The sequence below is a fragment of the Tamandua tetradactyla genome, chromosome 11, assembly GCF_023851605.1.
Source record: "Tamandua tetradactyla isolate mTamTet1 chromosome 11, mTamTet1.pri, whole genome shotgun sequence".
Lineage (NCBI taxonomy): Eukaryota > Metazoa > Chordata > Mammalia > Pilosa > Myrmecophagidae > Tamandua > Tamandua tetradactyla.
In genome coordinates, this window is record NC_135337.1 from 26,132,382 (window position 1) to 26,159,412 (window position 27,031).

The 27,031-nt window shown below is 35.8% G+C and overlaps 1 protein-coding gene and 1 long non-coding RNA gene across 2 annotated transcripts in view; one reads left to right on the forward strand and one right to left on the reverse strand.

Moving 5' to 3' along the window:
* The window catches only part of LOC143649989 (uncharacterized), a 46,799-nt gene extending 44,872 nt beyond the window's left edge, over window positions 1-1,927 (reverse strand). The window contains exon 1 of the long non-coding RNA XR_013159295.1: window positions 1,247-1,927. This is a non-coding gene — a long non-coding RNA (uncharacterized LOC143649989). The remainder of the gene's footprint in view (window positions 1-1,246) is intronic.
* The window catches only part of DPYD (dihydropyrimidine dehydrogenase), a 961,456-nt gene that overhangs the window by 769,255 nt on the left and 165,170 nt on the right, over window positions 1-27,031 (forward strand). Inside the window, 1 exon segment of the mRNA XM_077120172.1 lies at window positions 18,470-18,612. Within this exon segment, the coding sequence (XP_076976287.1) occupies window positions 18,470-18,612 (143 nt within the window).

Sequence of the window (27,031 nt, forward strand, 5' to 3'; positions counted from 1 at the left end):
TGAATTGTGACATTTTCTCAGCCTTAGAACTGTAAGCTAGCAATTTACTAAATTCCCTTTTTAAAAAGCCATTCCATTTCTGGTATATTACATTCTGGCAGCTAGCAAACTAGAACAGTCCCTTTATTATCCTTTTCATATTTGTAGAATCTGTAGTGATATACCGTTTATAGAATATTTATTATGTGCTTTTCATGGTGCTACCTGCTATACATGGATTATTTGACTTTATCCAGTTCTAGCTACATTATCAGTCCTTGCCCACTCCACGGCTATCCAAAGCTAGATTCCTACCATCCAACTGCCTGAGGGCCCCTCTATCTTATAACCCAAAACCCTGCAATAGCAGGTGTTCCAGGACCACATGATGTACATAGGTTGAAGTTAGATTACCAGTTTTTTGGTTTATTTCTTTCGTCTGGTAGAGTAGAACAGTTTTCCAACCCAAGGCATATCCTCATCACTTAGGGTAATATGAGAGGTTCTTTGGATATTAATTTAGGAGAGTTTATCTGAAATAGTGTCGTGTCAAATTCTTTTTCCTTTCCCAATTGCTTGATCATATGTGCTATTTTATGCATACTACAGATTACTGTGGCATCTTTTATGCATTTTAAAAAATATAAATGCATCTATGAAAATAATTACTGACAATAATTGTTGAATGGGGTGGAGTTTTAATCTCTTCCATTATACAAGCTCCCTACATTAGGAAAAAAAAAGGATCTTATTATTCTAATTGTAACCGTTGCCCTTATTCTCTTCTTTCTGTAAAAATACTAATATTGTTTTTCTCATTGAACAAAAAGATCCTTATAGTCTAAAGAAAGGTTATAGCAGACATATGTGCACATAGTATATATTCTTTTTATGCTCATCTGGTAAATATTTTTTTCTATTAACAGTAGCACTGTACTTCCCTCATTTTATTATGCCTTTTGCTTAGAAACTCTTGAAAATCAAACCTGTTTATTCTTATGCCAAGTCAATATTTTAAAAACATTTTTTAAAAAATAAATCACATAGAAATTGACAGTTGTAGCTGAGAACAGGGAGGGCTGATACTCTGTTTGCCGAGCTATATCCCTACCAACCCAAATGCATTTTATACTATTTCCCAACCTGAGAAATTACTTTTAACTTAAGTGCTTCAGAAACCTGATTTTTTCCATTTCTGTGTCTGAAATTTGGCTCACCTTGACCCCGGCCCCTCCAGAAAGATCCTAGTTCTCAGTCCCAGACCTACCTATCCGTCTTCCAAGAGCTCAGCTGAAGTCCTGCATCCTCCACAAAGGCTTCCAGAATGGCCTCAGTCTTCTCGGCTCTTCCTCTCAGAGTTTCAGCAGTGACTTGATTCTGCCCTGCGCAGTCAGGCATGGGGATGTGTGCTGTTGGCTTGTATTGCTGTGTTTTCAGTTTATCTGTTCAAGCTCATAAACTCGCTAAAAAGAAGCATCTCTTTTGCTGTCTCTCTAGCAACTGGCACAGTGTCAAGTACAAGAAATCATTTTTACTGAAAATGATTTATCATTTTGTGCCCTCTTAAAATTTAGGAAGACGCTTTATCCTCAACCAATTGAGAGAGCTACTGATCAGTAATGTCCCTCTTTTCCAGTATGCCTAGTTTTAGTTTGAACAGAAAACACTGGTTGTCAGAGGGTTCAGATAAGGGGCCAGATGGAGAAGTCCTTGTCCCCACCACTAACTTAAGAGGTGTCCAGCCCAGGGAAGAGAGCAAAACTTCATTGCTTGCTAAACAGCCAAGATTTCTCCAGACTGAGGACTGCAGTCATATCAAAGGGCACAGAGGCTTACACATGTTATTTGTGGAAAGTGAAAAGAGAATGTATTACCGAGAATGAAAGGAAAGGTTTTACAGTACAGCAAATGCTACCTTGGACACCTTGGCCATGGAACCACCCACAGAGTAAACACAGCACAGAATTTGAAAGAGACAAAAGGTTACAAGGTTTCCCAAAGAAATAATATGATCCTAGTGGATGTTGCAACTCTTTTTGTTATCTTTTGTATGTCTTCAGAAAAATGTTCACTTCTATCTAGCCTGCCTTCTTCAAGGGTAAAATAAAGTTCTGGTCATCAGCCCCATCGTTGTCATTATAAACCTCTTCCCAAATAATCATTTTCTAATTCATATAGAATGGTGAATTTTTATGAGGTATGGTAGAACTTCCTCTTGACATCTTTAAGCAAAATCACATGGGAAATTATACGTCAAGGCTGCTAAGCCTGATATGATTCAGAATGTATTTGTTGGCTGAAAGTATATGTATTTCCTCAGCCAAGAACTATAAATATATAACTATATGTATGCATATTTAAATAATTTGTCTATTTATGTTTATAGGTGAACTCTTTACATTTATAGACAAAAGCACTGTCAGAAAGGCTTATTTGTAAGACACTGAGGTATAATGTGATCTGGATATAAAGAACAGCCCTCAAATTCAAACTCAGCAATGAATTTTATGGTGACATTGTAGACCGGTTGTCTGGTTATTGTATTGCATCACTTTACCACCCAACTCTGCCTTTCATGTTTAAGTGACCTGTAAATATGTTGTGATTATATAAATAACAATACTAATAATTTAGCAAAGCAATTGGTACTCAGTAGGCTTTAAAAATTTATTTCTATTTAGCCTTAAAATTAGCATTCCCACCTACTTTGAAAGAAATTTTGCTTTGTTCTAGGAAAGCCAACAGCTTTAAAATCATGAAAGTCTCAAAGATTTTTATCACTGGCAACCTGGAAATGATTTATGATAATTCATCATCATATCTAGTAGAATAGGAAGCTAAAGAGCAAGAAAGAAAATGAGAGTTAGAAATCTGCTCTATTTTAAATGCTAAATACCAGCTGAGATCTAAAATCCATTTATAGTTTTCCTTGATCACTTTGCTTTGAAATCTTGCACTATTCTGAATCTAAAAACATATTTAAATATTTAAGGAAGATAGAAAAATTCATTACTCGTTTTCCCCTTTTTTGGAGGTTATAGAACAAATAGTACTAGTATTATTATACATATTCATATCATACATTTAATGATTTTCCTTCACACCAGCCAATTACATGAATCAATTTACAAAACTCTCCCTTCCTGTTTCCAAAGAGAGGACAAATAATGTAGTGTCTACCATGAAAACTGAACCCGCTGGAATAGCGATAATGCACTTATTTCAATAATCCTCTTTCTTTTAACTGTGTGTCTTTGCTCTGTGTAAACATGTCTGCACACTGCATTTCCTTCTGAATCTGAATGTCCTCGCTGGCCGTATTGAAGAATGTGCTTACTGCTCTGTTTCATTAAACTGCTGTGTTACCGGGTAATTGTTTAAACATAATGCCATTGCACTATCAAAAGGAAAGGTGAACTAATGGCATTTGCAAATGTCAGGGATTATCTTAACACTTTTATTATAGTTTATAAAAAAGTAGGTTTTGGGCATTTCATGGCAATTATGTTCACAGAAATGGGTTATTTAAATAAACTGCTAATTATCTGAAGATGACAGTATTGAAAATACTACTAATGAGTTGTTTAATACATGTAGCTTGTGGTGGCCACCTACAGGTTGAAAATAGAAAGAACATATAGATTAATTATGCTTGGAAGTCACATGCAAATGTCATATATTTTCCCTCTAGTAATGAATTTAAGGATATTTAGATTTTCATGCCACCCTTTAAACTTTGGACAATGTAGTAAGTTTCTAAGTTCATCATAGACCATGATTTTTGTTCAAATCAAAGTTCATTTTGCTTCCATAATGTTCTTTGTCCTATCATTCCTGGATATGGTTACTGTTAGTTATAGCTGGTATGATTATGTAATTCATTATCCTAACTTGGATACTTGTAGAGTGAAAGATGAAGTTAGTTACAATGACGTCATGTAATTATAAATACCTGCGTATGTAAACGTGACTGTTCCATGCAAACTGGACAGTATGGTCACCCTAGTTTTATTCCCATCCAACATTCAACATAAAGCACATTTTCTTGGTTTTATCATTCCTGGCCAACTTATGTTTTCATCAGTTACAAAAAAGATCTCCTCTCTCTCTAAGTGATATCCAGTCATTCACACTGGGGAAGTGTAGCCTTGTGGCTAAGAGTATGAGATTAGGGGTTAGATAGTCCTGATTCACACAATGTCCTCACACTCACTAACTGAATGACCTTGAAGGTGAATTATTTATGTATTGCCATCTGAGTCTTGGTTTCTACACTATAAAATAGGGACCAAAAAAATACCAATTTCACTGTAATGTCATTAGGACAATAAAATGTATGCAAAAACACTTAGGAAATGACCTGACAATTAGAAAGCACTCAAAAGTAGAGTTTCTGTATTTAATATATTTAGTGTTAAAATTTCATTTAAACTCATGTCTACTTCTTTTCTAAGTTAACATCACTGTTCATATCTATTGGGAAACCACAGAACACAGAACATATCCAATCATTCAAATTAGGAAAGTTTAACATTGTGGTTAAGAGCACAGAACTGGGAGTCAGATGGGACTGATTCACGTAATGTACCCACACCTACTAACTGAATGATCGTGAAGGAGAATTATTTCACAACAAAGTTCATAGTGTCCTTGAATTTTGAATTGCAGGAGACCACCGACTCCAATATTTCCTATAGCAGAGAAACCTTTCCTGTGGCATCTTTCCTGACCAGTAGTCATATAGATAAAGGGATAGGCGGTCTCAATGTGGCTGCTTCTGTTGCTGAATTTACAACAAATTAATAATGAGGTTCTGAGGATGGGCCAGTCTGGGGAGCTGCTGCTGGGCAGAGGCAGAAGAGTGTATGCCCCTCTGAGAACCCGGCCTCCAGGCCAGGGCTGCAGGCCAGGAGGGGGCATAACTACCACAGGCCTCGGGGAAAGTGTGCCTGAGGCTGGGCCACCTGCTGTTTGGGCAGACAGGGACTTGGAAGTCAGGTGGTGAGGGTGGCTGCCCAGAGCACTTCCAGCCACTGGATATTAGACTTTGAGAACCACTGCCACCCAGGCCAAGGCCCTCAAGGGCAGCAAGTAAATCAGGATCTCATAATATCAGTCTTAGAAGACACTTTGGGTTCATGTACATATGCTGTCACTGTGCACAGTCTTCTTTCCTCTGCACAAGAAATGCGGCATGCTCAGTTTTACTTGTCTCCTTCATGAATAAACACAATTTATAGAGGCAAATAATAATAATAATAAAACAAATAATGTAAGCTGAACCATTGATTGTAGTTTCCTTTTCAGAGAAACATAGATCAAGCCTTTTATGCATGGTTACTCTTCAAATATTTGAAGACAGCTATTGGAATTCCTTTTAGCCATTTCATTCATATATATATAAAATGTCCTATGTCTGTGTGATATCTCGTCCACCATATTCTAGACACATTCTAAGTCTGTTAATGTATTACTTAAAATATTGGCCACACCAATTGAGTCCTTCTGAATGTACAGAGGATAGAATCATTGCACATCCCATGTATAAAAATTTCACAGCACAGAATGTGATAATGCTTGTTCCTGTAATATGAATTTTAGTAGTACTATAAAAATAGTCATTTTTTATTACAGAAGTAAATCATAAACACTTTCTTATTTTAAAGGAATTAAACAGTATGGGAGTATAGATTCCTGTTCACCTCCTTCATAGCAGGAGTTGCCCTGCCCCCCCCATTGCCCTCCCCACATGTTTCAGTTTGCTAAATCTGCCAGAGTACAATATACCAGAAATGGATTGGCTTTTACAAAAATGATTTATTAACTTGCAAGGTACAATTCTGAGGCCATGAAAATGTCCAAATTAAGACATCAGCAAAAGGATACCTTCACTTAAGAAAGGCCGATCATGTCTGGGGTCTCTCTGTCACATGGGAAGCCACATGGCCATGTCTCCTGGCCCTTTGTCCCCTGGTTTCGTTGTTCTCAGCTCCTGTTCCAGAGGCCTCCTCTCTGAGCCTCTGTCTCCAAGCATCTCCAGACATCTGTCACTCGATTTCATCTTTCTGCTCTCCTTGTTGGCTCTGAGTTCTTTCTCATAAAGGGCTCCAGGAAAGGATTAAGATCCACCGTGAAAGTGTGGGACCATTATCTCCATGGAAACAACCTAATCAAAAGCCCCACCCACACCTGGTTCTCATCTCCATGGATATAACCTAATCAAGAGGCCTCACCCAGCAATAGGTCTGGCCCCCCAAGACTGGATTAGAAGACCGTGACTCTTCTGGGGTACATAATGGTTTCAAACCAGCATACCAGAGATAATAACAGTTAACAGTTTTAAATTTGCCCTTCTATGCATTTATGTGTACACCTAATAAATGTTATCACACTTTACGTTTTTTTTTACCCAAAATGCTATCATACCATAGATATCAATCTGCCACTGGTGATTAACAGTTAACATTGTATCTTAGAGATATTTTTCTGTCACTCCTAAAGGTTTCCTAGTATATCATACATGGATAAACTATAATTTATTTAATAGCATACCTACTGATGATCATTTAGGTTGTTTTCATTATTTTGCAACAGAAAACAATACTTTAAGGAATGTCATTATACATGCAACTTTGTGCCCATTTTAGGAATAGATTGCTGAAATTAGAATTTCTGGGTGAAAATGCATATACATTTTGGTACTGCAAATTGTCTTTTAAAACACTAATGAAACTTATGCATCCAATATGCACATTTACATTTGTAGACTCAAATTATGAAAATCCATATTTTTTAGAAATTAAATGATATATGAATTACAGAAACATCTCCAAATTTGATTTCTAAGAGGTTAATGTTCCTTAAGAATTAAATGTTTATTGCCACGTTTATAACTGAGTCATTATTCTGATACATTCTCCCTGGCCTTGACAGTAATGTTAGCTTACACATACTATGGACTTGGTAAGGGACCAGGCACATACTGAGTGCTTTCCATGAATCATATCCTCTAATACTCCCCAAGTCATTGTGATATTATTGTCCCTGTTTTCTTCTGATTTTTTGAAAATTATTGTTTTGTTTTGTTGTCCCTGTTTTAAAGATAAGGAAAAGGGCTTTAGGATATTAAGGAGCCTGCTCAAGTGACAGCTGTAGAAATAACTGAGCTTGTGCATACACCTAGCTGGTTGAAGTCTAGAACCGACCCTCTCAGCATTCCGCCACATTGATGTTTCTCTTAGGCAAGGCAACTTGCAGATCATTCTCTTCATAATTCCTGCACATCACTTCTCAATAATAACTGAAAAGCATGGCCTTTTGCGTCTTAGATGTATAATCTTAGCTTTATTCCTTTAAAGCTGTATGACAAGACAAGTTGTTTACTCAGCTTATCATCCCTTTCTTCATAAGCAAAACAGGAGTGACAGTATCTACATTCACAGAGTTGTAAGAGTTAAATTGTGTAATGAACATGAAGCCTCAATTCAGGGTGTGGTGTGTGAAATTCACTCCATGAACAAGCACTCCTTTTCCTTCCATTAGCACCAGTTGACAGTTTCTGAAAGAAAAATGACCCCCTCCTCTGTTAATATCATTAATTTTATTGTTTAAAAATAAAACACCTAGCACATGGTAGCTATTGAACTAAAATATGTTGGCTGTCTAATGAGTATATTATGAAACAGCAGATAAGCATGGCTATAACAGTATGAAACTCAGGGAAGAACATCTTGAAAAATTCACCTAAAATTAAAACCAGAAAATTTTCCACTTTTCCAATAAAACAAAACTAACAAAAATGTTGCTGTTGTTTTTTTCATTTCTCCCCTTTGGATTTCACATTTCTACCTATTACTCTGGGTACATTTATTACCTTAGTTTTTCATTAAATTGTGCTAATTTTCTCAGAGGGCCTTAACTCTGTGTAAAGATGTATTTTTAAATAATTGTACTTCACATATATATCAGTATATTAATTTCATCAACATTTTTAACTTGTTTTAATAAAATAAAAAATTTCTGGCTTGATTTATGAATATTGTTTAAGCATCAATCTTTCAAATCCTAAGTCCTGGGAATTCTTGATTTGCTAATTTTTTTTTCTTGCGGATGATGTTAAAACTATTAGCAGACAGTGAAAGTTCAATTTCTAATGAATCTGTTATCCACTTAATTCATTTTATTTTAATTAATGTAAGCAAATTAAAACTACATTTTCTTTTTGTATACACAGTGAGCACGAGTGAGTATTATAACCCAATTTTCCGTTTTATTGCCAGCTAGAGCTATTACCAGGGAGTTTATTGTGGACTTAGTTCTAACAATTAATTGTGTAACAGTAGCTGTCCTAGGAGTCAAATGATTAGGTGAAAAAACAAACAGAATTAAACTCAATTATTCAAAATTCCAGTTATCCAAAATTAGCATATGTTCCACACTATCATGCCCATTAAAAACTCCTTTTCTGTTTGAGGATTTAGTCATGGTAAATCCTTGAAGCTCTGTCTCCTTTTCACCAATAAAGTTAAGTTCTAATGTTGTCATTTAAATCCTTGTATATTGGTTTGATATGGAATTTTTATTCTCAAAAAAAAATTCTTATATTGTTACCTGTCTTTGGGATTTTTACCTTTAGTATCAGCTAAATGAGAGCTGTTAGGAAAGGAGAAGAAGGAGACAAGATGTGTGGTTCTCTTAAAGGATCAGAGGATATAAAGTCCTATCATCATTGGTACCACATTTTTCTCCAATAAAATAAGAAGCTTTCATTGCATCACTAAACACATAGCAACAACATAGAATGGTTTGCCAAGGAAATATATCTTCCCTTGGAAAAAACTATTGTCCTTGGGATCTGTACAGATCATAATAACAAATACTTATATAATTTTTATTATGTGCTAGCCCTTTATATTAATTAAATAATTTAATCCTCACAACAACCCTGTGAAGTTACTGCAACTTTCATTATGTTATAGGTAGTAAAATAGAGGCATAGAGAAGTTAAGAAATTTTCACAAGATCACACGGCTTGTAAGAATCCGAACTAGGATTCAAACCTAAGCCAGCTGTCCCCATATACTCACTGTCTTATGTTGTAACTAGTTCACCCTCAAATTGCTTCTTTCTAGAATTCACATTAATTGTTATTTATAAAATGCATGATGTTCAAACCAATGTGAGTTTCTCCTGATTCAACACCTGTACATCCTGAAAAACAGGCTTCCCATTATTTACCTTGAAACAACATCCTAAAATAATCAGGGCTGGTGGTTTGGATATCTGTCCCGGTGAGGATGTATTCCTGACATGGCAGAATAGGACAGATCGGCTTCACCCCTGCTCTAAGGAACAGCTAGAAAAGGGATGGGAAGGCAACTGAGGCTGTGATTCCAGGGTGTACGTGACCTGGGAAGGTCTTCTACACCACATGGGGAGAGCCTGGTTGAAAAAGCTGAGGAACAGAGATGCGGAGAACTGGAAACCGACCGGCTGGTGTAAACAGCCTAACGCGGAAGCTCAGAGACCTCAGGAGTGCGCGGACTGGGAGATGGGGACTAGGAAGTAAGACAAGCCATGTTCCCTGAACACACTATCCTAGGCACACAGGCACACAGGCACAGCCCCTGCTCCCAAGACTCATTCCACACCCCCACGCACCTGAGCCCCATCACCCGCCCCCCCCCCCCAGGCTCTAGGTGCCCCACCCCACCCCACACATGCCTGCCCCACACCTCTACCCCAAGCACGTACACCTGCCCCAGTCCAACCCATCTCTCCTGTATAAACCTTGCCCCAACCCTCCCAAGACCCACTTCCCCCTCCCTGCCCCCTGCAGGCAGTTGCCAGCGCATAAAGGTTGTAGACACTTACCTTCATACCCAGGCTATACCTGCCCTCAACCCATACAGTCATGCAACACCACTCCACACCCCCTGAGCTCTGCGCATGTGGTCATCAGTTCACAGCCCTCCCAGATCCACGCACGGCCCCCAGTCATGCCTCCAGCTCTGGGCAAGTGCTAAGCTGCATAGCTGGGTCACACCTGTCTCCAGCCCACCCAGGCGCAACCCCCTGACTGCTGCCCCTGAGCTCTGTGCATGCACACACAAGGGCCCCAACCCCTAGATCAGCTCACACAAGAGCCCCGCCCCCCAGACCTGAGCACCCGCGTAGCAACTTCCTCCCCACCACCAGGCACCCATGCATTCCTGCACTGACTCCTTGACCTCAACACATCCTGCTTTTGTGTCCTGCCCTGTGCCGTGCATCCTGCTCCACATCCACCCCACAAACACAAGGCTTTAGACCACTGAAGGAACTCAACTCCCAAAGTAAACCAGTCAAGATATTTACATGCCATGACGACAGCAGAAGGTCATTACCATATCACAATGCAGACAGATATAGCCCAGCGTAATGACCAAATTAAAACACCAGAGGAGACACAGACTTTGGGACAACTAATCAAAAATGTTCATATAGCTCTACTAAATACAATAAATGGGATGACTAATACATAATGGAAATCAAGAAGACACTAGAAGAGCATAAAGAGAAATTTGAAAGAATAAATAGAAAAATACCAGATATCACAGAGATTAAAGATGCTGTAGACAAAGCAAAAAAATATATTAGAGACACACAACAGCAGATTTGAAGAGGCAGAAGAAAGAGTAAGTGAACTATAGGACAGGACAATTGATTTAAACACCCAAGACAATATGTTTAGGACACAAACTGATTAACTTGGCTACTTGTTATATGCTTTTCAGATTCAGATACAGACATCTTTAAAAAAATAAAAAGGCAGAGGAGCTTAATAAATATTCATTGGATAGGTAGATGGACAGATGGATGAATAAATGAAGTCTGAGTAAGGAATCTGATTAAGTCATAATACTTTTACCTAATAGCAGAATGTTTTGAAATTACACTTAAATGATACCTGACAAGTGATACTATTTTTAAAGGGGAAAAGTCCATCAAAATCAGATTGCTTAACTTAATTAAAAACCTGTGACTTATTAAAATTTTTTTTCTGAGATATGAATCTATCCAAAATGTATTATAATTTATCAAAGAAGTTCTATGAATTCAAAACACTGGTTTGCGTTTTTTAGTTGTGACTATATGGATTTCGCAGATTGATTCAAGACCAAAAGTTACAGCCCAGTCCAGTCCATCAGGCCCACCAGGGCCATGTGAGTACAAGTCAGAATTCTTAGCCGCAGTAATCTGCTATCAGATTTCAGTAACCTGAAATCACAGGTCCAGTTCATTTTTCTGTCTTGTTTCTTTGAGCCTGCAGCTTGTTTCAAAATTTGTGGACTCAAAATTTTGAGTCCTTGATTTTCATTGGAGGACTTCACACAGTTGAAACAGAATAGCTTGATATAACTGAATTTTCCATCAGGTGCATCTGACCATCCCATGTAGATGAGGGCTTAATTTAAGCTGCGTATTGCCTATTATCTCATTTAAGCTTACAGGATTTCAATTTCTGGATATAAACCTTGTCATTTTCTTAAATATGGTGTCCACACATATTCCTTAAGCCTCTCCAACTGGCTCCTTCCTTCCAAGAATTTGGTCTACAATCATTCATTATTATAGCAGTGGCAAAGTTTTAAAATTATGTCATTAAGTGTGGTTTTGAAGTTTCTGTGCATTTTCTTGGCATATATACTATCCTGTATGGCATTGATATGTGCATTTTCTTTACACCAAAAGTTTTATTTTTGTGTTGAACATAATATTTCTTTACTTCTGTCATTTTAAAACTAAAAAGAATTTTTACATAACAATTTATAAAGATCATTTGACATATCTTCAGTTTCCTTCTAAAAACCTTTTATGAGTGATGAAAGTCATTTTTAACACCTGTTTCCCATATAATGCTGCAAACAGATTGACTATATTTCATTTTTTTCTATATTAGAGAAGTCATATTGTTTACAAAACAATCATGCATAAAATACAGGATTCCAATAACTACCCTATTATGAACACAGTGCATTGATGTGGGACATTTGTGTGATGAAAGCACATTTTTGTAATAGTACTATTGACAATAGACCATAGTTTAATTTGTGGTTAAGTGTTTGTGTTGAGAAGTTCCATGGATTTTTAAAAAAAAATTATTCTGTCAACATATATACAACCTAACATTCCCCCTTTTAACCTCATTCAGATACTTATTTCAGTGCTATTAATTACGTTCAAAATGTTGCACTACCATCACCATCGTCCATTGCCAAAACTTTTCCATCGTTCTTCATAAGAACCCTGCATAATTTAGACCTTAACTTCCCTTCCCTTAACACAATACCCTCTTAACCTGTATTCTAGATTCTAACTATGAATTTGCTTATTCTAGTTATTTATCACTGAGGTCACACAATAGTTTTCCTTTTGTGCCTGGCTTATTTCACTCAACGTGATGTCTCCAAGGTCCATCCATGTTGTTGCATGTATCAGAATGTCATTCCTTTTCACAGTTGAATAAGATTGCATTGTATATACACACTACACTTTTTTATCCATTAATTGGTTGATGGACATTTAGGTTGCTTCCATCTTTTGGCAACTGTGAATAATGCCATTATGAACATAGGTACCCAAATATCTGTTTCAAATCCCTGCTTTTAATTCCTTTGGGTATATACCTACTAGTGGAATTGTCAGGTCATGTGATAATTCTATACTTAACTTTCTGAGGAACTGCCAAACTGACTTCCACAGTGGCTGTACCACTTCACATTGCCACCAGCAATGATTTGCTGTCCTAGTTCTCCACATCTTCTCCAACACATAATTTTTCTTCCTTTTTTAAAAATAGAAACCATTCTAGTGAGTGTGAAATGGTATCTCATTGTGGTTTTAATTTATAATTCCCTGGAAACTAATGTTGTTGAGCATCTTTTTATGTCCTTTCTGGTCTTTTTTATATTTGCTTGAAAAGTTTGGTAAAATTACCCTGGAAAGTCATTTGGTCCAAGGTTTTTCTTTATTGGGAGGTTTTTGATTACTAATTCAATCTCTTTATGGGTAATTGATTTGTTGGGATCTTCTGTTTCTTCTTGAGCCAATGTAGGTGGTTTGTGTGCTTCTCAGAATTCGTCCATTTCATCTAAGTTATCTAATTTATTGGCATGCAGGTGTCCATAGTATCCACCATTTGTTGTTTTATTTCAGCAGGATTGGTAGTAATGCCCCTCTTTTCATTTCCGGATTTCATTATTTTTATCCTCTCTCTTTTCTCTTCATCATTCTAGTGGAAGGTTTGTCAATTTTATTGATCTTTACAAAGAACCAACTTTGGGTTTTATTGAATCTCTTTGTTTTTCTCCATTTCATTTATCTCCATTTCAATCTTCGTTATTTCCTTCCTTCTGCCTACTTTGAGTTGAGTTTAGATCTTCTCTTTCTAGTTTTTCCAGTTTTTAGTTAGGTTTCTGATTTGAAGTCTTCTTTTTAATGTAAGAATTTGGAGCTATAAGTTTGTCTGTCAGCACTGCCTGTGCTGTGCCCCATAAGTTTTGCTATGTTATATTTTGTTATATTTCATTTGCCTCAAGATGTTTTCTAATTTCCCTTATGAGTTCCTCTTTAGTTCATTGTTGTCTAAAGATATATATTTTAATTTCTACACATTTTTGAATTTTACATTTCTCCCTTTCATTGATTTCTAGCTTCATCCTATCATGGTCAAAGAAGATACATTAAATGATTTCAATATTTTTGAATATATTGAGGCACCTTTTGTGACTTAATATATGGTCTATCCTGGAGAATGATCCATGTGCACTCAAGAAGAATTTGTATTCTGTTGTTGTTGTGCGAAGTTTTCTGTATATGTCTGTTAGGTCTAGTTGGTTTATAGTATTATTCAAGTCTTTGTTTCCTTATTGATCTAGTGATTAGATATTCTATCCATTATTGAAACTGGTATATTAAAGTTTCCTACTAGTAATGTACAATCATCAATATCTCCCTTCAAATCTGTCAATGTTTGCTTCATGTATTTTAGGGGCTCTGCTCTTAGGTACATATATATTTATAATCATTATATCTTCTTGTTGAATGACCCCTTTATCAGTATATAGTGTCTGTCTTTGTCCCTTGTACCTGTTTTTGACTTGAAGTCTATTTTATCTGATATTAATAAACTACCCCTGTTCTCTCTTTTGGTTACTATTTACATGCTGCATCTTTTTTCTGTCCTTTCACTTTCAGCCTACTTGTATCTTTGAATAAAAAGTGTTTCTCTTGCAGACAGCATATAGTTGGGTCATGGTTTTTTATCCATTCTGCCAATATCTGATTTTTGAGAGAAAGTGTTATCCATTTGCATGTAAAGTCGCTACTAAGTGCAGAACTTTCTTCTGCCATTTGCTATTTAGTCTTTGAAAGTCTTATATACTTTTGTCCCTCAATTCTTCCATTAATGTATGCCTTCGTATACATTTGATTTTTGCTTATTGTGCCATACTGAGTGCCTTCTCTTTTCTATCTGGAGTGTATTTTTCATATATTTTCCTTGTGGTTACCATGGGGTCAAAATTTAACATCCTAAACATAACAATCATATTTGGTTTGATACTAAATTAACTTTACTAGCAAAACACATATAGTATTCCTATAATCCTCTGCCCACCACCTTAATTTGTAGCTGCCATTTATATCTTTGTACACAGTATGTCTGAAGCCATAGATTTAGCATTCCCTTTTTATGCATTTGCATTTTCACACCAGTAGGAAGTGAGAAGTGGAGTTACATACCGAACAATACATTATGATGATACTGGCATTTATTATTACCCAAATGATTACTTTTACTGGAGGACTTTATTTCTTTATGGCACTTTGAACCATTGGCTAGTATCCTTTACTTTCAATCTGAGGAGCTTTCTTCTCTGCTTGTAAGGCCAGTCTAGGTTTGATGAATTCACTAGCCTTTGCTTATTTGGGAATGTCTTCTTAATCTGTCCATCATCTTTGAAATAAAGTCTTGTTGGATATAAAATTCTAAGCTGACATTTTTCTTTCTGCACTTTAAGTATTTCAACCTACTGCCTTCTTATTTCTGATGAGAAATAAGCACTCAGTCTTTCTGGGATTCCAAGGTACATAGCACGTTGCTTTTCTCTTGCAGCTTCCAGAACTCTCTCCTTGTCCTTGGCATTCAATAATATGATCAATGTATGATGAGGCCGATTTTTCTTCATATTTATCCTGTTTGGTGTTCTCTGGGCCCCTTGGATGTTTCTCTTCATGTCTTTTGCTGAGTTTGGGAAGTGCTTTGCCATGAGTATTTCTTCTGACCCTTTCTCTTTTTCTTTTTCTTCTGGCATTCCCATATAATGTATGTATTTGTATGTTTAATGGTGTCTTATGCCATTTTTGCTTTTTATGATACTTTTTTCTTTCTGCTTCTCTGCCTGACTCATTTCAATTATCTTGTCTTAGAGTTTACTGATTCTTTCTCCTGCCATCTCCAGTCTGCTGATGAAAACCTCCGGGGGATATTTCATTTCAGTTATGTTGGTCCTCGACTCCAGTAGCTCAGTTTGGTTTCTTTTTAAAATTTCTATCTCTTTACTTAGGTTATTCTATTGCTTATTCATTGTTTCCCTGATATCCTTTAGTTATTTCTCTGTATTTTCTTTCATCTCCTTGAGCGTTTTTAAGACTATATTCTTAAAATCCTTGTTTGGTATGTCCACATTCTGGTTTTCTTCCTTGGTGTTTTCTAGATTTTTATCCTCTTATTTTGGATGGGCCATCATTTCCTGTTTTTTATTTGTTTGTCTTGCACTCTTTTATGCACACTGTACATTTTCATATTCTTAAGTGTTAATGCTGGGATTTATTCTCTGAGATGTCTGTTTCTTGGTTTTGCAATCAGCTGGTGATAAGACAGAGATTTTCTTGAGCTTCAGCCCTTCTATCAAGAAGGTCTCCCTAAGGGAAGGGTGGTGTGCAGGGCCCTTCCTGTCTTTTATGGGCCTGTGTCTTGTCCTGAGTTGTTTTGGAGTTCCCTGTTTACAGGCGTTTGAATGCGTCCTCTGTTTCTCAGAAGACACACCTTCCTCTCTCCAGGGCCTACTTTAAACTTCACTATAACTTACCAGCCTCTTCTTCCCACCCTTCCCTGGGTGCTGTGTGGTGTTCTGCTGGATTTGGGAACTTCAACGTAATTGTTTCAAAGAGTTCCTGCTTGTTTAACAGTTGTGTTGGTGGATGAGCTGAACTCTGAAAGCTTTCTACTCAGCCATTTTCCCACAGTCTTCTCTATTTCCCTTTAAATCACTTGAATTATAAAGAAAACCAATCAAATGAAGTTTATAATGGAAATAAAAACTGAATTTACTATGGCCTAAGAATAGGAGGACCCATTTCTTCATTTTTGGATCCCATTTTCTCAAAGAACATAATTACTCTTAATTTTGAAAAAGATACCTTTATTAGCTTGAAAGGTTTTCATGTTCATTAGGTAGATCAGGAAAGTTTTAGAAAAGGAAGAAAAACATGAAATAGAAAATGTCTTTTTGATCTAATTGAACTTCTTCAAGTGCCACTGAATACTTGCCAACGTTTTTTTTTTAACACCTGTGTAATAATGTTGCCCTTTAAATGTAACTGGTTAAATTTTCAAAGCTGTGTTCTGTGCTTTTGCTATTTGATGTCCATTAATATCTATTTGAGTATGTGGCCAAATCCCTGTGTAACATTTTGAAATTTTGTACCTTGGTGTTAATGGTAATCTTCTAACAGTCCAGTTAGAAATGAATCATTAATCTACTTAGGTCAAATTTTCTTTACTCTCTGGGTCAACTCAATAAGGGATAGGGTAGGAAGGAGAATTCCAATATTTCATACCTTATGACTTCAAAGTAACATGTAGGTAAAGAGATCAGTTTATTATGTATTGAACACATCAGTTATATCAGGAACAGAGCCATATTTCTAGCTAAAGGGTTATTTAAGCTTCAGATTTCCTTTAAAATGTTTTCCTTTACTATTTATTCTTTCTTCTTTTTTTTTTAGTATAGCTAAAAATATGTATATATAAATGCATGTGTTTTGGGTGTGTTCTCCTATAAATTTTCCCATTCACTATGTTAGCCTTCTTTATGATTAAAACGTAGAAACTAAGAGAAAGTCATTGATTAATATTTTGAAATAGAAATTGAATGGTGATGTTCAGGCACTAATTTGACCTAGCTGACCTTGTATTCTAAATGTCACAAAATTCAGCCTTGAACATTCTTGACTAAGAAACATTAATATCTAGAAGTTGCTTTTCTAAGTATTGGGGTAACAAGTAGACATTTCCACAAATGTTGGTGTTCAGTACAACAGCATCAGTTATAAATAAATTCAATTTCATCTAAAATGAATATGAACAGGATAAAAGGAAAAGCTCTGTACTTCCTTGAAATGAGAACTTCAGTAAAGATGTATTAATAATGCTTGTGCTGATGTTTGGGTGGTGGAGGTGATGATAAAATATTCAACGCAAGTTTGATTTCACAAGTTACTTGTTTGTTTGGAGGCTTGGTTTCAATTTGTGTCAAATTCTTGTACAAATGTAACTATTTTAGTTCAGAAAATGTTCTTAAAGGACCACTTATGAGTGTACACCATGAATGTCAAATAATATTCCTCTATTCCTCATTAATAGAGCATTAATTTTTCCAGGATGTTTTAATCCTTGAGAATCCAAATTAGCATAAGTAATAGTAGATTCACACAAAAATGATCCCAAAGTGATCTGTCCATCCATGCAGTTTTCATTTCTATTAGAGAATAATATAATGGTAAAATCTGGCTTAATAAAGTATAAACGATTAAACACATACTCTCTACTGGGTGCTTTTTAATGGCTCCTTAACTTGGTTAGAACTTTCTAACTTATGAAAAGTTCATTCAAGCTCACTATGTTTCAACAAATTGTGGAAATACATGTAGAAAGCAATATGGAAGCTGTAAGTTCATCAGGAACTTTCTTGTTGTACAGTATCTATGTTCACACCAGTGCTTTATACTTTGTGGAAACATAACGGAGCTATATGTTTATTTGTGCACTGTATGTGATTGTTTTTATTTTTCAAACTCTGCCATTCCTTGTTCTTTTTTAAACAAATTCTTGAATGTTCCATCCATTTTTTTTACACATTACTGCATATCAAAATATAACGTGCATGTGTTTTATGCAAGAGTTCCAGGGTGCTATACCACTTGTACAACACATCTTGATGCTATAATAGCATCAAAGACCTTAAAATAAATACATAACCATTTATAAATTAACATAATTTAAAACGTAAGAACCTTTATATATTATATATGCTTACACCTTAAATAGAGATAACAGGAATTTGTATTTCTTCTAGTAAAACACTGCTATCACATAATCATAAATATAAGGCGATATGCTCAAGTGACCAATGTGCTCACTATGATTTATTCTCGCTTTCTGTAGGAACCGCAATCAGACCCATTGCATTGAGAGCTGTGACATCCATTGCTCGTGCTTTGCCTGGTTTTCCCATTTTAGCCACTGGTGGAATTGATTCAGCTGAAAGTGGTCTCCAATTTCTCCACAGTGGTGCTTCAGTCCTACAGGTAGTACTTGTGTTTGTCTTTTTTAAACTCTGTCTAATGAATACAGTGTAAATTATGTGACAATTAATATATTCTTTTAGGGCCTCTTGAGAAAGAGGCAAGGTAGTATCAAAATGGCAGCATTCATTGAGTTCCTAGTGTGAGTAGAAAACAAACCTGAGGTTCATTATCTCCTCTATTAAGGGTTTTTAAATGTATTTGCTCACACATCTGTTTCTGAAATGAATGAGATGGAGTACCAAAATGCATATTATACTATGGGATTGAAAAATAAACACATGAGGAAATCCTGATAAAATTAAAATCTAGATTGAAAAACAAAATAAAATCAAGGTTGAAACCGATACACAAAATCTATACTCTAAGTTACTGGAGAGGTTATCAAATTTGACTCCAAGGTTCCTAATAGCCAAAGCAAGGAAATCGTTGAAAGGAGAAAGGAAGGAAGGAAAGCAGGGAGGAGAAGAATATGGGACAGCTTCTTCAAGAAGAATCTGGATGATAACAGATGCCCAAGCTTGAATATAACCTGTGTTTATTTGCATGAACACATAGAAAGGCATGAATGAACTGGGAGATATTAGTAGATTATTAGCTGGCTTCCATACATGCTTCTGCTCATTATCTGTCATGTCGTCTGGGACAAGTCACACGTGGGGGTAAACATTGTCAACTATCTACCATAGGCCAGTATTAGCTGATGCTTCATACAGTATTTCCTTTAATCCCATAATCTACCCAAGAGTAAAGTAGGTGAACATTTCTGTTATAGATGGTCACCTGAGGTATGAAGGGTGCAAGTGGCATTGCCATAGTAACATTACTAATGCTTAAGCCAGAGCTCAGACCTCAAGTTCCACAAACACAAAGTCAATGATTTTTTTTCAATTGGTCACACTGTCTGGCCTTCTTGTAGAACCTGAAGTATTGGGGATATTAATAATAAGTAAGTCTTCCCTACCTACTCAAAGCTTATATATCCAGGCTACAGCTTATCCCTTAGAGTCAGGATTCAAAAAGAAAAAATGTAAAAACAGAGAAAAATAAATTAACACGATATATTCTGAATGCAGATATGTTTGCAGTGCATGGATCATAGTATGTAAATATATGTAGAGTATTATGTGATCTCACAAAATTCTGTGGTGGAAGAACCACTCAACTTGGCACTTTCTGCTTAGGTTTCTCTTAGAACAAGCAGCAGGAAATTGCCTAGATTACCTAAAGAAAATGAAGTTTATTGTATGCTATACATAGATGGACCCTGGACCCGAAACTGCAAGAACCAGTTTGGCAGCTCTCGGTCTCTTTCATGAGCCATGTGATTTACCTCTCAGAGGGAATCTGTAGGTTATCCTACCTTTCTCTTTCCAGGTGTTACGCCTCATTTTTTGTTCCTTCTGAACTTCCACCCAATACAGGGCCTTTTGGGGCCTCAGAACCCTTCCATATTATGTCCTTTCAGCTCCAGCTTCTACATGAAATGCCTCACTAGCTTAATATTTGTTGACTCAGATTTGCAGGATTAATTAATTAATTGAGTTCAGCTCAATTAATCTTTTCATACTAGACCCATCATAAACCATTGGTCACCCCATGTATTGACTGCTTTGCATGTAGCAGACACACGCTAAATATTTGTTGAATGAATTTGTTAAACGAATGTGCTTGAGTTTCAATTCTTAATCAGACTGTAAAGAGGATACAGGGGATTCACATGGAGTTCTAGCTCTGTAGAATATAGTTTCCTAAACTATTTTTGTTAAAAATGTAAAGTTCCACACATAAGCTTTCTGTGGAAGAAAATTAGAGATTATTTATCACCCCTACCATTATCTTGAGTAAGATTTTTATTCAGCCAGAAAATGTTTTTTTTTAATCAATTTTAGCTGAAGCATTTACTAAATTGTATTAAGAGATATTTAGGACAGTCATGAGTGGAAAAACACTTGACTTTACAGTTTTGGATTGGTATTAGAATGGGGTGGAGAATGTATAATATTTCCATTTCTCTTCTGTTATAACTGAATTTCATTCTGTTCTAATCTCTAATCCCAGGTTAATTTAACCTTTCATTTTCTACACTTTTGGACTGTTGAATGTTATTAGAGAAATTCAAGTAACACTGCCAATTGGATTTACTCCAGATTCACAGTGTATAACCTCAGCTGGGCCTTGGCTGCTAGTAAGCATCCCTTTTTATTCATCTTTGTTTTATTTCCCACCAAACTCCTTCCTGCAGCTAATTCAAATCTTTTCACATATCTCAAAGCCCTAACCCCTCCATCACAACCCTCCTACTTCTCTGATGCTGTCTGTTCATTGCCTCTTGTTGCTCAACTCAAGCCCGTTCTCTGATTCTTTATTTCCCTTAAAGAACTCAACCACTTCCATATCTTCAGGTGGGATTCTATCAAATCTACCTTTCTAATTATGCCTATTCAGAAATCAAGTATGTACTGACAAGATTTATTCAGATACAAATGAAATGAAAGTTTAAATTTTATTGTGATGGTGCTGATATACTGGAGCATAGAAAGAGAAGTAAAGGTACCGAAATAGTGATATATAAATACAGATATTTTGATTCTGATTTTCACTATCCATCAATACATAGACTATGAAGATATGTGAATTCACAACTGGAATAAAGATTTATACTCAAAGTGGTAATTTCACGTTCCATTTTTTAAAAATTCAGTAACTCATGACCATATATATATATATGTTTGAAAATTAAGCCATATGACTGTAGAAAAACTACTAACATTTCAAAAATGTAAAGCTAAATTTTTTTGTTATGTTGAATGAGTTTGCTAGAATTTACCTTCCTTGCTAATAAAAATGCCTCACAGAGAATCATTCATTTACTCATTGAATAAATGTTTACTGAGAGTCTACTACATGCCATAACTATTCCAGGAAATTGGAATATAGGTGTGAATAAAACATATAAAAGCCCCTGGCTTTATAGGGCCTGCATTCTAGTGAGATGTGGAGAGATGATATAGAATAATTATGAAACATAAATATACTACAGTTATGCAAGAAGATAATAACATTGTGAAAAGTAGGTCTTTTTGAAAAAGTAACATTTGTACAAAAAAATTCAAGTTGGTGAATACAGGGAAATTTTTATTGAAGAGAAAAACCTGAGTTATAATGTAAATTGCTTAATTTTTTGCTAATTGAGACTATAACTGAATTATAAACATAAAAATAATATTTTAGACCATTTTTCGGTTAATAAATTGAAATGCTTTTTTAGGGTTTCAGGTTGCATTGTAACAGGAATTTTTGCTTTTCAAAGTCTTCTTACCATTTCTAGGAAAGTATCATTTCTCAGTGACAGTGTTCATTTCCATCATCTTATTCTATCATTTGCTTTGACAAAGATGTTAAGGTTTTCAATGGTAAAACATCAATTCACCCTACCTTAAAAACACGTCATTCTATGTTGAATATGAAAACTAAGGAATTTACCTAGAGAGTAATTTGGGCCATCCAGATCATTCCCTGGTACAACATTAGAGTGAAAATGACTGCTACAACAGAACCAGATGTAATTTACAGGCCCAGAAATGAGGTTCAAAACCAATTGTGAGTTTGTGTTCCTGGTTGGTGCCCTTATAACTTTGTCAGTCAACCCAACTGACTTTTAACTTGTTTAAGTGAACCTCACTGTCTTTGAAATCCCTGGTTTTTCATCTTACATGACAGGCTTTCATTATATGCCAGCTACAGCTGTAAAAAGGACAGATGAAAGTACTAGTCTCCTTATTAAATTATATTCCCAAACTCTTGATTAACTTTCAAGATCCCAAAATTTTTTGTGGGGCTACTCTAAAGAAAATGAGTTTGCTTTTGGCTGCCAATGTAGACCTAGTAAGTTATTCTTATAAAGGATAGTAAATAAATAACTTTAATAAAGTACCCTTTAAACCAATTTGAAGGAAGGGAGGAATTTAATAAATCGATACTGGCATGTTTTGGTTTTAATTTTAGTTGTTAGTCCCAGACCTAGATTTTCCAATGAATCTTACACCTCCTTCCTTTGGGTTAAGCACTAGTCTACAATTTCTGTTAATTTCTTGGGGATATTGTGACCAAAATGCAGGCAAGTCAGTTGCTTCTAGTGATGGACTTTGTGACAAAATATTTACTCTCCTCTGATGTATATGGATAGAGAATGCAAGTACCATCTACCTTGTTTTTTTCTGAATGAGTATGGATTTCTATAATTCAAATTAATGATATCATCATTACAATTCAGTCTCTTAAAGAATTTTACTTAGGACATCAGCAATTAGAGGCCATCAGTTCATTCAAGTACAATTTTGACCTGTCCCTTCATAGAGATTGTGAGGGTGTTGTTATTTCCCATGTCTTTTGCATGGGTTTGACTCTGAAGCTAATAGAAAAAACTGAAATGCAACAGAAAGAGGGAACACAGTGGGCAGTTGTACCTGTTTGAAAGGATGTATGTACCCTAGAAAAGCCATGTTTTAATCCTAATCCCATTTTGTAAAGGCAGCCATTTCTTCTAATCCCTATTCAGTACCATATGTTTGAAACTGTAATTAGATTATCTCCGTGGAGATGTGACTCAGTCAAGAGTGGGTGTTAAGCTTGATTCGGTAGAGACATGTCTCCACCCATTCTAGGTGGGTCTTGATTAATTTACTGGAATCCTATAAAAGAGGAAACATTTGGAGGAAAGGAGATTCTGAGAGAGCAGAACGATGTAGCCACGAGAAGCAGAGAGTCCACCAACCAGTGACCCAGAAGATGAAGAAGGAAAATGACTCCTGCAGAGCTTCATGAAACAGGAAGCAAGGAGGGGAAGCTAGCAGATGATGCCTTATTCACCACTTGCCCTTCCAGCCTAGAGAGAAGCTCTGTGTTTGCCATGTGTCTCTCCACTTGAGTAAGAAACCCTGAACTTCATCAGCCTTCTTGATTCAAGGTATCTTTCCCAGGATGCCTTAGATTGGACATTTCTATGGACTTGCTTTAATAGGGAAATTTCCTTGGCCTAAAAACTGTTAACTTGCAGCTTATTAAATTCCCCTTTTTAAAAGTCGTTCATTTCTGGTATATTGCCTTCCAGCAGCTAGCAAACTAGAACAGCAGTTGCTATGGAAAGTAATGGTCACGTGATGGTCACTCACTAGACTCATAACCAAGTCAATTTTTAACCATAATCAAAGCTGCCTGATGGAGCTAGTTCAAGCTAAATGGAATATGTTAATGTGATCGGGGAATGTATTATTTTATTAAAACTGGAGAAGAGGAAGTAATTGAAGCCGCATGATGACAGTGTTTCCACATGAGTGCAGATGCGTTAATGACCTTATCTCGTGATCATAACGCACAGGGAGGAGCCAGTGCTTCCACTTTGTTCATGGATGCCTTCAGGTGATAAAAATTTTGCATGCCATATTCCATATTTTCATAGGATAAGAGGAAAATATTCATGCAATGATTTCTTATTCTTCCTTCCATCATTATTTACTTTGAAGCCAGAGCATAAAATATGAAATAAAAATAGTTGATACTATTTGAAATTATTTCAAATGGCATCAGAACTATTTTGTCTAGCTAGTTTAAATAGACATATTTTTCTTTCCACTATGACTTTCCTTGTTTCCTAGTGTTTCGTTTATAATTCTATAAACAACATCCAAGTATATACTTTTTAAAAGTGGACTCTCTATATTCTTAGAATAATAAAAAAGAAAAAAAATGCTCTTAGTATCCATTCAATGAAGCTCTAATTACTGTGTCAACTATTACAATATTTTAAATTACTTTAATGGAAGGTTCTTTTCAAGAGGCTTTAATTTTTGAAAAGCATCTTGATTCTAGTGCAACAAATGTTGTTTATAAGCAAACAGAAGAAATCAAATGGAAACCTGCTAGGCCTTTGAATGAATACACACTCTCCAGTTGATAGAAGGATTAACATCTAGATTCAAAGGAAATTAATTGAAATTAAATCTCATCTCTTTGAAAGACAGTTTTACTGCAAGAAAAAAAGAACAGTATCACATGACGATTATTTTATGCCGGGAAATAACCATAAGTTAGCTAAGATATGTTTCTATATATATAGCAACATGAAATTTCTAGCCTTAAATAAACTTCATTGAATAAACTTAGATCCTTTTTGCTGTCTGTCCCTTTTTGTACTACATGTAGGGATATGGTTAACCAAGGGTTAAACTTCTTTATCAAAATTTTTCTTTTGCTTGACCAAAGTTTTATCTACTGTTAATTTTTCTATTTAGATTTTTTTAAAAAAAGAAATCCAGTTATTTGGATACTGTTATTTTACACATGCAAAAAAATTATTCTTTGTGGCTTTCTTCTGAGTCTTTCAAATCAATCAATATCATGAGAAATGAGATGTGACCGGACATCACTAATTTTTACTAACTTATACCATAAGTTATCCAAATGACTGTTAGAAGTAGTCACTTTGGGAGGCAATGTATTTTGAATGCCATCAGTAACTGCTCTTCATACTTTGAGAATGTGTTTGAGTTCCTGAAACAAAATTAAAGAGAAACAAGTTGAATGAACAAAGTTGATTGTGAAACTGAATTTTCCATACAGTCATGCAACTCTTTCTCTGCAGTTCATAAACTGACTTTAAAAACATTTCAGAAAGAGAGATTACAAAATTATTCTGAACAATGCCAACATCTTCCAAAAGGATTATTTTCAAAAGGCCATATTCATTTGGATGGTCATTTGATGCTCGTTGAAAATCCACCCTAATATTTTATAAGCTCTGTCAGGTACTAAGGTAGGGTTAAGATCCCAGTGCATCTATGGCCTAGAAAGCTCTAGGCTATAGAAAATTTAATGTAAAGAATGTTAATGGTCTGTTGCATAGTAGCTTTTATTCTTCAAAATTTTTTTATCCACTTGTTCATTTATTTGACTCCTACAAAGCCATGGGTATATCGGTAAGCATGTTTTAGCCCCATTTTACAGAGTTGGAAATTACAGCATTTGCAATTTCCTCCAGTTTATTTCATCAGTTGGCTACCCAGTAGAACTATAACTCATGTTTCCTAATTTCTGATCCATGATTTCATTCTTTAACCCCCACAATCTCTGCTCAAGAAATGTGTCCAAAAAAATGAAAGAAAGACTTCATCATAAGAAACAAGTGAATGCTTGCTCTGTCCTCAACTTACTTATTAACTGCTGATTCATTCTCAATTCATTAACTATACCTATGTATAGTTTGTTCATCCCCTGCCTTGTAATTTTACAATCTGCTTGCTCCTCTCATTATTGAATAATTTATCCCTGATTTCCTCAGTTTCCAGGATGACTTTGAATTCTAATCAATCTTTCCGCATGCCGAGTAAGGAAATTCTGAGGTTTCTGGAAGACTGCTTGGCCTGGTTTTCTAAATTCTATACTTGGGGAAAACGTAGAAATCCAGTTGGTCTAATTGTCGGGAAACGTGCTATTTGGAGACCGAGTATGTATGTTACCAGGTAGATTCAAGAAAAGCTGGAGAGATAATATAAGATAATAGAGCTCATTTTTTAAATAAAAATACAGTCTTACCTTTGAGTTCAAAACTTAATATAAACACATAAAATAGAGGCAAAATGGAAAAAAAGAAATTCTGTGAAAAAGATAGAGTGCTTAACTTGACTGGTCAACAGTGGCAGCATATTATATAGCTTCCAAAAATATATATATAATCTTAGTTGCATTTGAAATCTGGTATCCAGAAAAATGGACATGATGTCTTCAGTGAACTCTCATCAGATACACTTTCATTCATCATATAGTGGTTGTCCATTATGTACCAGGCATGGCTTTAGCACCAGGGAAGCAAGGGTGATCAAGAGTCATACTCTCATGAACCTTGCATGCTAGAACCCCCCACAAATGATAATTGAGCCAAGATTTGAATAACAAAGTGAAGTCATGAAAATGGGTGGGACAGAGGGTCTCCTGGCAGAGGAACAAGGAAGAGCATAAATATGAAGGTGCGAGAATGAGAGCAGATTTGGTCTGCTTGAAGCCCAGCAAGACAAAATGAGCAGAGATCAAGTGGAAGTCACAGGCAGAGTTGAATCTTGTGGGGTCCTATAGACCATATAAGGATTTTAGATGCTATTGTAAGTTCAATGGGAAGCTGTTGAAGAGTGGCAAACCTCCAAAGAGTGACAAGGTTTGTGTCTTAGTCTCCTAGTACCACAAACTAGATAGCTTAAAACAACAGAAATTTATTGTGTCATAGTTCTGAAGTCTAAAAGTCTGAAATCTGTAGGGGAGAATTCTTCCTTGCCTTTTCTCAGCTTCCAGTGGTTTTCTGGCAATGCTTGCGCTTCAAAATCTTACTCCCCATATGGTGTTCTTTCCTCTCTGGGTCTGTCACTGTCTC